At 45.4% G+C, this 11,324-nt stretch overlaps 2 protein-coding genes across 2 annotated transcripts; one reads left to right on the top strand and one right to left on the bottom strand.

Moving 5' to 3' along the window:
* Nucleotides 1–2,485: 2,485 nt before the first annotated feature.
* LOC116652018 (BTB/POZ domain-containing protein KCTD3-like) lies at nt 2,486–5,894 on the top strand. The gene is made up of 4 exons (XM_070206801.1): nt 2,486–2,890; nt 2,999–4,194; nt 4,247–4,506; nt 4,566–5,894. Exons 1-3 carry the CDS (start codon nt 2,829–2,831, stop codon nt 4,441–4,443), a joined length of 1,455 nt encoding a protein of 484 aa, XP_070062902.1. The 5' UTR covers nt 2,486–2,828; the 3' UTR covers nt 4,444–4,506; nt 4,566–5,894.
* Nucleotides 5,895–6,303: 409 nt separating this feature from the next.
* Nucleotides 6,304–11,007, bottom strand: LOC116652017 (serine-rich adhesin for platelets-like). The gene is given in 8 exon segments (XM_032439661.2): nt 6,304–7,639; nt 7,642–7,893; nt 8,827–9,106; nt 9,171–9,802; nt 9,867–10,007; nt 10,087–10,512; nt 10,580–10,701; nt 10,784–11,007. Coding segments are annotated over 8 exon segments (2,613 nt in total). The 5' UTR covers nt 10,993–11,007; the 3' UTR covers nt 6,304–7,088.
* Nucleotides 11,008–11,324: the final 317 nt, after the last annotated feature.

The raw sequence follows: 11,324 nt of genomic DNA, 5'->3' as shown, positions 1-11,324 counted from the left end.
CATGTGCTACACCAATACTCACGCATGCACACACATACACAGAGACAAAGGATCTCACACGTAAGCATTGTATGAAGCACTTGAAGCAAAATTTTTGTTTGGCCGCCTGAAAAATGGCGTCGCTTGACCTCAGTCTTGAACGCCTTTATTTATGTGCCAGTTTTTATGCATGTATGTATGGGTGTGTAGGCCTAACGCCTGTTGTTATTGTTGGCCGCAAAGAATGAGTTAATTTCATGTTAGACCAAACACAAAGTACAGCTCATTTCTCATCCAGTTTTGTTGCAAAGGACGATAAATGAACAGGCATTTTAAGGTCATAACTGAAAGGCAACTTCTTCTTTACCTTTAAGTTTAAAGCATTTGCAGTTAAAAATACTAAAATTGTTGCCGATTCATTGCGCGGCTTTATAAGCCAAAAAGTCTCGCACAAATAATTAGCATATTTTGGCTGGCTATGCAAACAATGGCAAAAGCAAAGCAGCATCAAATGCAAAAACAATTAATTTGCTCGAACCTGAAGCGGAAATGCTGCTGCTGCACAGTGCTGCCAGACCCTTGAAAAACTACACACAATGCGCGCATTACACAAAGCTCTGCTCGTTCGCACAGCTGTGGCCCACTGTGCATAGGCGGCGGCTGCTGTTGTGGAAGCCCAACAAAATGGCAGACAAATTAAATTGTAATTAATCATTAGGCTGCTCCACAACGGCGGCAGCACGTGCTGAGCGGCCTATGACAACGCTTCTGGCAGCAGCAGTAAAATATATGTACGGCCAATTAATTACAAAACGCACAAGAGGCCAGATAAGAGCGTTCGCCATTTAAGAAATTAAGCCTGGCGCCAGCACAGTTCCAGCCAACAAAAAAGAAGGACAACAAAAAAAAAAACGGTGTCAACAAGGATTAACAATTAACACCCAGCTCATAAAGGTGGCATTTGTGGCTCACGCAGATATATCTTCATATGGGTAAGGTAATAAATATATGCACATTTGTGTGCATATTAAAATTGACTGCATTTACTTAGTTGAAAATTGTTATGACAAGTCAAGTTGCAATTGGCTTGTGAGATCGACTAGCAGATACTCTGTTTTCAGTATGAGCATATCATGCATGGATTGTTTTAATCTTTTCTACTAAGATAAACCAAGTCATGATAAACCATATCATTTTATTTGATGGGCTTTCGTTTAAAAAGACTTCAAACTTAGATTGAGCTTTACCTGTTACAAATTTAAAGATGTTGCCATATGTTGTTTCCGTCTCTTTTCCCCTCATATTGGCAACTCTGCCCTGTTAATGTGCCTCATAGTACACGATTAACAATATGGCTGTTAAATACGGTTATCCAGAAAGAATAGAACGAGAGGGTGTCGAGCTGTAATCTAACACAACTTCTGCGATGCACGCAAGCTCGAAATAACGATGCCACCTTGTTTTTATAATATTTATATTCGAATATTTTCGTTATATGGCAATATACTTTCATTGCCACGTTTTTACTTCGTCAGGTGCATATACATACATATATATTATTTATGTTCAAGACGAGCTCGTCCAAATCCCAGAAACCGAAACGAAATTAGCGCAAAACACGCGCCAAAATTGGCTCACTTTAATATGCTGGGCGCACAGACACATACACACACACACACAAACGCACACGCACAGCCAAACATTTGTTCGCATTTGGTTAGCTGTTGGGGCTTCGCTACCCCCACCCCCACCCACCCATCGGCAAACAGATGAGTTGTATGAGTGGGGTGGTAGGGCACGGGGTGAGCACCGCGCAGGCAGGATATGACTGCGTGTGTGTGCGTGCGCTTGTGTTACTTGTTACACATTCTGCCACCATTATTTCTTTCATTTACTCGATTCCTTTATTGTTGTTTGCTCGAGTGTCGTTATCATTTGTCGGTTTATTCTCTCCACATGTGTGAGGTATCCACGCAGATGGAGCTCCACTCCTTTCGGGCACGGCAACTGCGGTTTATGCGCTCTGTTCCATTGCTTGCCCTAATGCCCTACGATTTCAACACACACACAATCACTATAAAAAGCTGCTGAATTAGCACTTCTCGTGACCACCCTTAGCATTAGCTCCCAAGTTTCCTTTAAAAGTACTTGCCAAACAAAAATTTGAGGAGTTGAGTTCTTCTCGACGTGAACCCAGCAGGTGAGTGCTGACCTAACTTTGCGGAATTTTGTTGCTCTGTGATTAATTACTTTTGCTTTTCAGCTGACAGGGAATCGATAAATGTTATTCATTACATCAATACCCTCCTTGAAATGTATTGTAAAGTAAATATTTCTATGTTTTATACTGTTGCTAAACCTAACCTTCAGTTAAATTCAGGTACAACCTTCCCGCTGGGTGCTTTGAAATGCCAGCTCAGTTACAGTTACAGCGGCATGCCGTGCTGCCAGATGCGCAAAATAATGTCGTATGCCATTCACAGCGATAAGCAACAACGTCAACAAAAACACTCACTACACGCATTTACAAACATATGCATATATGCGTAAAATAGTATATGTAAAAATTGTGTGTAGCGCAGTGCAGCTGAAGCAAATAAAGAAAACGCAATTCCAAAAATAAAGTGATCGCCACATTTAAAACGAATATTAAGTGCCGAGAGCAGCGCAGCGCAGCGCACAACAGTTGCCACACAAAGCCAGACGCTGCGTTGTCGTCGTTGTCACTGCAGTTGCAGTCGTCAGCGGGTCAGCAACGACGGCGGCCCCACCGCGGCAACAAATCGAAGCCACACAAATAGACTACGGAATTGGGTTGACGCTGCCACTGCGGCTGTGGAATAGTTGGCATGTCCTACTTTATGCACAGTGCCAGCAGCGATTTGGTTAATCTCAATGTGGGCGGTCAACGGTGAGTGGAGCAAATCTAGCATTAACTTTGATGACGCATGCAAAAAAAAAAAAACCAACACAATATAGACTACACACACCCCCTACCTCCCCCTTGATGTGCTTGCAGCTTCTCGACGTCACGGCAAACACTTACATGGATACCGGACACATTCTTTACGGCCCTGCTGAGTGGTCGCATCTCGAGTCTGCGAGATGAGCACAATGCCATCTTTATTGATCGCGATCCGACGCTTTTCTCCATCATTTTAAACTACTTGCGGACGAAAGACATTGATATCAAGAATTGTGAAATACGCGCATTGCGCCATGAGGCGGAGTATTATGGCATCACGCCGCTGACCAAGCGTCTGGCTCTGTGCGAGGATCTCAATCACTCCTCGTGCGGCGATGTGCTCTTCTATGGCTTTCTAACAGCACCAGCCATGCCGCCCAATGATGCGCTGCAGGCCACAATGGAAGCTGCAAACAGTCCCATGGAATCGTATGCTGGTTTGCCTACGTCATCTGGCAATGGTGCTGCTGCTGCACGACCTGGTTCCATGGTGCGCGTGCCGGAGACATCATCAGCCTCGTCGCGTCACTCCTCTACGCATTCGCGCAATTCGTCCTGGGATTTGCGCAGTGGCCGTGGCTCAAATAGCGCTTCGAGCTCCAATGCGGCACCTGTTGCGCCTCCAGCTGCCTGGAATCCAGTTGGTGGACATTCGCGCAACGCTTCGCTCGATTTTATGCGACACTCGCGCAACTCCTCGGCTGATCTGAACAAAGTGATACGCAACGAAGTGGGTCTGGTGTTCAGTCCCACACAGAGCTCGAATTGGACGCCACCGCTGCGCGTGCAGATCATCAAGGCGCATCAGAACTGGATTGCCGTTGCCTATGCGCACTTTGTCACCTGCTATCGCGTGAAGGACTCGAATGGCTGGCAGCAAGTGTTCACATCGCCACACATCGATGCTGCCATCGAGCGCATTGCCATCAACTCGAAGGTGAACACATCCACCGCCGAGCCGATGCCAAGTAAAATGATAGCCATATCGTATGGCAGCCAGATACGTTTGTGGAGCATACAGGAGGGCGGCAACAAATCAGATATTGGCACCTTCAATCTCAATGTTCGCGTGGAGTATTTGTTCTTCATTCGCAGCCAGCTGGTGGCGTTGTCCTCGTCTGGTAAAATTGGCGTCTGGCATGCCATGACACAGCACTGGCAAATACAGGATCTGGTGCCGGTGCTTTCCTTCGACTCGGCGGGCTCCTTTCTGCTGCTGGGCTGCAACAATGGCTCCATTTACTACATAGGTATGTCGCACAAGCCAAGATAGACTCTCTTTAATAACCCTTTTGCTCCTAGATATGCAAAAGTTTCCGTTGCGTATGAAGGACAACGATTTGCTGGTAACCGAGCTGTATAAGGACGCCAATATGGATCCCATTACAGCAATATCCGTTTATTTAACTCCGAAGACGTCGAGCATAAGCGGCAACTGGATAGAGATTGCCTATGGCACCAAATCCGGAGCCGTGCGCATAATTGTACAGCATCCTTAATCGGCCGGTCATGGGCCACATCTTTTTGATACATTCTTTGTACATCAAAGTCCCATTACCAAGGCAAGACTTTTTTGATTCTTTAAAAAAAAAATGTACTTAACAACCATCTTCTATGACAGGTCATGCTATCGGAGCGGTATTTGGTATCCGTTTGCAGCGAGTATCATCATGTGCGCACCTGGAGCCTGACACGCTTTCGTGGCATGCTCTCGACACAGCCGGGATCCACGCCGGAGGCTTCCTTCAAGATTGTCTCACTGGAGGCCACAGATAGCAACTACAGCTATGCGGCTGGCAATGATTTTGGACCCTATGGCGACTACGATGACATGATCTTTGTGCAGAAAGTGGTGCCCGAGACAAATCAGTTGTATGTGCGACAGGCTTCCAACGGTGATCGTGTCTGTGTGATACGCTCCGTGGATGGCTCAACCATATCGGCATTCTGTGTGCACGAGTGCGAGGTATCGTCGCGGATGGGCTCACGCTTCATACTCACCGGTCACTGCAATGGAGCCATACAAATGTGGGATCTAACAACAGCACTGGCGCTGCACGCAAAGGATGAGCCGCAGCAGAAAACCTCTGGCGGACCCGACACTAACGAGCTTCTCCGCCTACTTGACCAGTGTGAAATCAGCAATTCATCATGCTCAACACCTTGTATGTCACCGTGTCTATCGGCTATGGGAGGCGGCCTGGCCACCTCTATAGCCCGCATGAAGGCCAGCAATATTGCGCTGCTGAACCGAGATCCCGGCCAGCAACAGCAACCGCCAGTTGTCAGCCAGCCCCCGTCGTTGCCGCCTCCCACGTCGGCTTCATCAGCTGCATTCCTAGCCCAGGTGCAACAGCAAATATTGCCAGCGGCCCCACAGGCAATGCTAATGATGCAGCCGCAGCAGCAACAACAGCCTGCAGCAGCAGTAGCCGTAGCCGCAGCAGGCGTGGCGGCTATGGCACAGCCGGCCGATGGAAACAATGAATGAAACGTGGAAGCGGCTGTTTCGGCGCTTGTCGGGCGCGTTTCATCCTTTACATTTCATAGGTGTAGCTTGATCTTTGATTATCAATACATATTCCTACAGTTTGTGCTCTGTGCGTTCATCTACTATGTGTGGCGATCTCGCATGGCGAACAGCACACGAGCAACGGACACGGCGGGCACAGCATTAGATGCTGCTGCCGCTCATGCTGCCGGTAACAACTGACTGCATCCGGCATTTAGCTAAATCAAATAATCTCCCATATACACATATATATATATACATATAAAAATACATATATGCATACCTTTTGTGCTCGATGTGGTTGCAATTGCAATTTATGCTCGTAATGTTACTTGTATCTATGTAAACACAGTCTCGTGTAGTTGCACGTGTAGTTTGGATTGTGCCCCTCGTGCTGCTGTAAAACGTAAATAAATAAATTATTAAATCTATATAGTATATACAACAGTTTTTCATTGGTTATCAACACACTGTTAGATCTAGGAACTGGGTTTTCAACAATTCCACACAAAAAGCTGCAAAATTAATGGAAAGCTGCTTTGTCTGTTTAAGATAAATGTTATCTCGCTTGTTGGAAGAAAGTTTAATTTTCCTTAAACTTATCATTCATCCTTTATCATTATCCGTATTGCAGCAATTTTCCATTCGGCTCACACAGGTAAATCTTGGGTGGAAGCCAGAAAGTTAAAATTATGTTTGCAAAGTTTTTCGAATTGAAATTTAATGTTCATTCATTTCACTTCAAATTTATTTGCAATCCTCTTTTTTTTTAAATTCACTTCAAATGGTGAATAACGGGTGAAAAGGCTTTACGAAAAATAAACTAGATTGCAAGAAATCAAAACAATTGACAGTCATCAATAATTTATTCAACTTTTAGCTTAGTTATTTGTGGCTTGAATACTTGAAATTTGTTTTTGTTTTTTACTAACATGGGCTTGTCAGCCAGTTATCGTATGTGTGTGTGTGTGTAATCGTATTGAATGGGTATACATATGTCCGTATGTATGTCCAGGCGACATCAATAAAGTAAAAAAAGCAGCAAAAAATGCTAACATATAAAAATATACAATCTATAATATAGTAATCTTCCCTTGATTTGCTTACTTTGTTTTTTGTTTGTTTTAAATATCTTTCTGCTTATCAACGCGGTATTCTAATCAATTGAAAACGTATCGCCTTTGTTCTTGCATTAAATTTAACTAAATTAGGACGCACTGGTATTTAGATTTACTCATAGTATATAGCTATCTATATATATGTAAGCATATAGGCTTATCTGCCGCGTGGAAATAATTATCGAGTTTAACATACAAATACTTTGTACATGAAGTTCTTGTTATTTATATAACTAAGTGCTAGGCTAGGGCTAAAGTGCGAACCGATATGAAGCAGCATACAATGCATGCAACACATCTAGCTTTATTCTTGGGTTCCATGGACTCTAATCAAAAACTTTGCTGCTGTGCATCCAATGTGATATGTGCGTTGAGTAAAAAAAAGTAATAATAATAAAAGCAATTGCTAGGCAAACGAAAATGCTAGGGTGTGCGTGTGCGTTTTTGTGGGCGTTTTGTAAATATAGTTCAACGAGATCCAGCTCACTACTGTTTGCAGCTACTGTTGTTACAGCTACACCTGAAAGTAATCATCCACTACCAGCTGCTGTTCACTGGGCGTGCTCAGCGGGCTGCTCGCCTGCGTATTGTTATCCGACTCCAGACGCTCGTAGCCATTATCCGTGTTGTTACTGCTGCTGCTGCTATTGCTGTTGCTGTTGTTGCTGCTGTTGTTAGTAGATGTTGTTGTTTGTGTCATTGTTGTGGCATTTAAATAGCACACCGACTCGTAGTTGGGATCCGTTTCACTGCCCGTGCCCGTAAGTGATTCATACTGTGAGGAACTAGGCGTCTGATGTGAGCTCATGCTGCTCACCATGCTGGTGCTGGTGGTCACTGTAATCATGGACAAGCTGTTCGCCATGGAGGATGAGTTGGGCGTAAGGGGCGAAGTGAGCGCCACATTCTCAGCTATACGCGCATAGTGATCCGTTTCGCTTGCAGCCGGTGCCAGATGCGCCTTAGTCTCGAGTATGCTGGCATAATTATGATTCGCATCGGCGCCAGGTATTGTGCTGTAGCCACCACTACTATCCACAACATCGCCGGGCGGACGCTTCTTTCCAGCACCTTGGCATAGCCATCGTCCGAATGGGCGCGACTCTTCAACACCTCATAGTTGGGATCATAGTCGGACTTCTTGGCATCATCATCGTTGGGCGCCGTCTGCAGCTGCTCATAGCCAGGATCGTTGCTGTTCGAGGGCTGACACGGTGGGCAGTTAATAGTCTCGTAGTGCTTTGTGCTGGTGCTGGGCGCAACAGGTTTGACCTGAACGCTGCTGCTGCTGATATTGTTGTGATGCGTTTGACTGACAGCTGTTATAACCGGTACAACAAAGGCGGCTATTAGTAAAATGCATTAAAATTCTGGAGTAGAGGTTAAAGTCTTAAGATGCATGCCAAGCTAAAAAGCGTCATCCATTTGATATACTAACCACTGTCAGTTTCCAACAAAAACTGACGAAACTGTCGAAACGCGCAAATTTCTCATTTTGGCAAAACAACTAAATTGTGGATACCCAAGGCGTGGGTTAAAGTATAAAAAATAAATAAACAAGACACAAGGAGAGAAACAAGAGGAGATTAATTGGGCATATTAGGTGGTTAGACAGAGTAGCTGGGAACTAAAAGGTTGAGATAAACGATATTGTGCAAGAGTTACAAATCTTAAAGTCGACCTATAAACCTGATGTTCAATTTATTGCGATAAGTCAACGCAAATTAGCCAGCTTAAAGCTTCTAGCCATAATCTATGAGTTTAAAGACATATAGCTTATATTTATAGTCGAGCTCTAAGCTTTAACTTTAACTGAACTGAGCTTTGTACCATGACTTTAATAAACACTTTTGAAAATGTTCCAGCACGCGTTTGAGAAAGCTACAATTCATATTTTCTTAATACAGTTCAGTTCGCTTAAAGTTTTCCAGCTACAAGTTTGCAGCTTTTTTTGTTTTCTAGATTCGAGTATCAAGTAAAGTTCATTGCTCTAAGTAAATAAAATTTAACTTGCTTGAAACTATCATTAATTTGAAAAATAGCTTGATACATAGTCAAAACAACGCAACCTTCTTCAAGCTTCACAGCTTTTAATTTGCTTTTGACTTGTTGGGTTTCGAGCTTTAAGCACAATGAATTGCGTTTAAGCTCTATAAATTACATTGATTTCTCCCTGTTTTTGTTTCACCTTTGATCTGCACAAATATCGTTCATCTCTACTGGAAAATAAGAGACTGCTTGAACTTATTTACCTGCTTCCAGCTGCCGCTCCTTTTGCAGAATGTTGGCATAACAATCCGACTTGCGATTCTCGTGCGGCAGCTGATTTTGCGTCAGTTTCTGCCCATCCGCCGGTATCGTCTCGTATCCATGATCTTTGGCAGTGTAACTGTTGCTGCGCACACGACTCTTGTCAGACCCAGATGTCGTCAGCTTCAGTGGATCCATTAGAAGCGCCGCTGCTGCACTATCCAAGGGACTGACACCAAGTACCTCCGGCTGGTGTGAGGAGAACTTGTGCTTCTTCATCACCTGCAATCGGAAAGCGGCGAGGTTTATAATTGTGATGTCGGCAGTACAATAAGCCAATACTCACCTTGGCGTACATTCCCTCGATGTTTCTGCTGCCCTCAACATCTTTGGATGGGCTTAGACTCTTGCTGTGCTTGCGCTGTGGGGATGCATTGCTAGCATCATTGGCATCGTTGTTGCCCTCACCGCCGGCTTCAATTACAGAGATAACAGAGCTGCGCCCAGATGTAAGATTGCTGCTGCTTGCTGCTGAATGAAGGTGATGTTGCCCTTGCGACTGACTGAGACTCGCTTTGGGCGTAGGAGGCAACGGAGAATTTGCCTGCCTCTTCTCCGGTTTGGGCGAACCTAAATTGCACACAGACGACGAAGAAGATGCTTGCCGCGAGTGCATTTGTGCGCGCAAATTATCCACATGATGCGGCACGGGCCCAGCATACTCCATGCTGCTGCTGCTCACTCGGTGCGTCGATCCGCTGCCCGTAGTGTGATTAAGCGGCGGCAGCTGCCCGCTACTGCCTGTCGCTGCACTCGCTGCCGACAAGCTGCTGCTGTTGTTAATCTCAACTGCCACTACAATGGGATTAGCCTGCATTGGCTGGATTTGTGCATAGGTCTCTGAACCGCTTGTATAAATATCGGTGGCATTTGGTATGTGACGATTGTTGGGATCCTCAATAGCCGCATATGTTTCATCTACATAAGTGAGCAAAATAATTAATCAACATATTTTAATCAGCATCATGGCTTTGAGACTTACCCGAATCGTCTGAGACGGTTGCATAGTGCGAGTCATTGACATCACGCGTCAGCGTAGTTTTTCTGGCCGTCTGTTTGCTCGGCGGTTGCTGTGCCAGAATATTAGCCAGCGGCTCACGCACGCTAATGCTCGTATATCCCTCTGTAGATAACAATTACAATTACAATTACAATTACAATTACGAAAAACAGTTCTTAGAGAGCAGAGTATGACCACTTACTAGAAGAGTCTTGTGAGTCGCCACTAAAATGTTGATTTGCAATGGGCGGCGTCATATAGGGCAGATCCTGACTGGCCGATATCATGCCCGCAATAGCCGATGCAGCCGGTATTTCTACCTGCGAAGTCGATTCATCGTTCAGGTGCTGTGCCGACTCGCCACTGAGCTGTGAGCCACGCTGCAGTGAGTCGGTGCCATGTTGTGAACATGCAGCTTTGCTGCTGGAATTGCTTGCATTTGTTGCTGCTACAGCAGAGGTGGAGGTGGACGGTGCATTAAGTTGCGCATACGGATGCTCGGTGCCACGCACCTTGGCATAATCATGCGGCAAGCCCTTAACACGCGAATACGGCGAGCTAACATCATCCGCCTGGCTGATGGAGCTATGTTGCGATACGCTGGTTTGCTTTTTCAAACTGGGCTGAGCTGCTGGGGGGCAAGATAATGGTAGGGATTAGCATATTATTGTCTTGCCCCTAGTGTATATACGTACGACTTTGATTATGCGCATTGGCCAGCTGCTTGTCGGCAACAGTCTCATACAATTCGGAGCCATTGTCGTTGTTCTCCGCAACGGGTATGTCCGGCAAGCTGCGATGCGCCGCTGTGCTAGATCTATCGTACGGGGGGATGGAGCAATTAATGAATTGCAATTGAATATGATTTGCATGGGAATAGCGAACAGCAGGCAACCCACCTCTTTTCTGAGTCAGCATTTGAGACCGTAGACGCATTCAGCTCTGCTTGTGACTCACTGTTGTGCACCAGGCTGTTGCTATTTGTTGCCGCATTCGTATTCGCATTCGAATTGTTGCTGCTGACCACAATAACCTCGTCGGGGTTCTTTAGCTTCACCATGCCCTCCAGGCCGAGCAAATCATTTCTGCGTAAAATGCATATGCACATATGTAGATATCACTTACGTTTGTGTTTCTCTGGAGATCGGACGTGAAAATTGCAGTCTCGTGTGTGTGTGCGCGTTAGTGCACCGCTGGCAGCAGGCATAAACCAAGAAAGTGACATTGACACTGTATAAAGCCCGCCCCAGGGCAATCCATACAAATCCCGCTTATAGTGGGCAAACTATACGCAACTGCTGCCTCTGGCAGCCGGAGTGTTATACAAATTAACAATATTTTAACAAAAAAAAATTACCGCGTGCAGTGCGTGAGAACAAGTTCTTGCAAAACTTAAGCTGCGCTCAGCTGATCGCAACTCAAGTGCGTGTGTGTGTGCGC

This window comes from Drosophila virilis, chromosome 2 (assembly GCF_030788295.1).
Source record: "Drosophila virilis strain 15010-1051.87 chromosome 2, Dvir_AGI_RSII-ME, whole genome shotgun sequence".
NCBI classification, from domain to species: domain Eukaryota; kingdom Metazoa; phylum Arthropoda; class Insecta; order Diptera; family Drosophilidae; genus Drosophila; species Drosophila virilis.
This window is presented reverse-complemented; position numbering and strand designations above follow the sequence as displayed.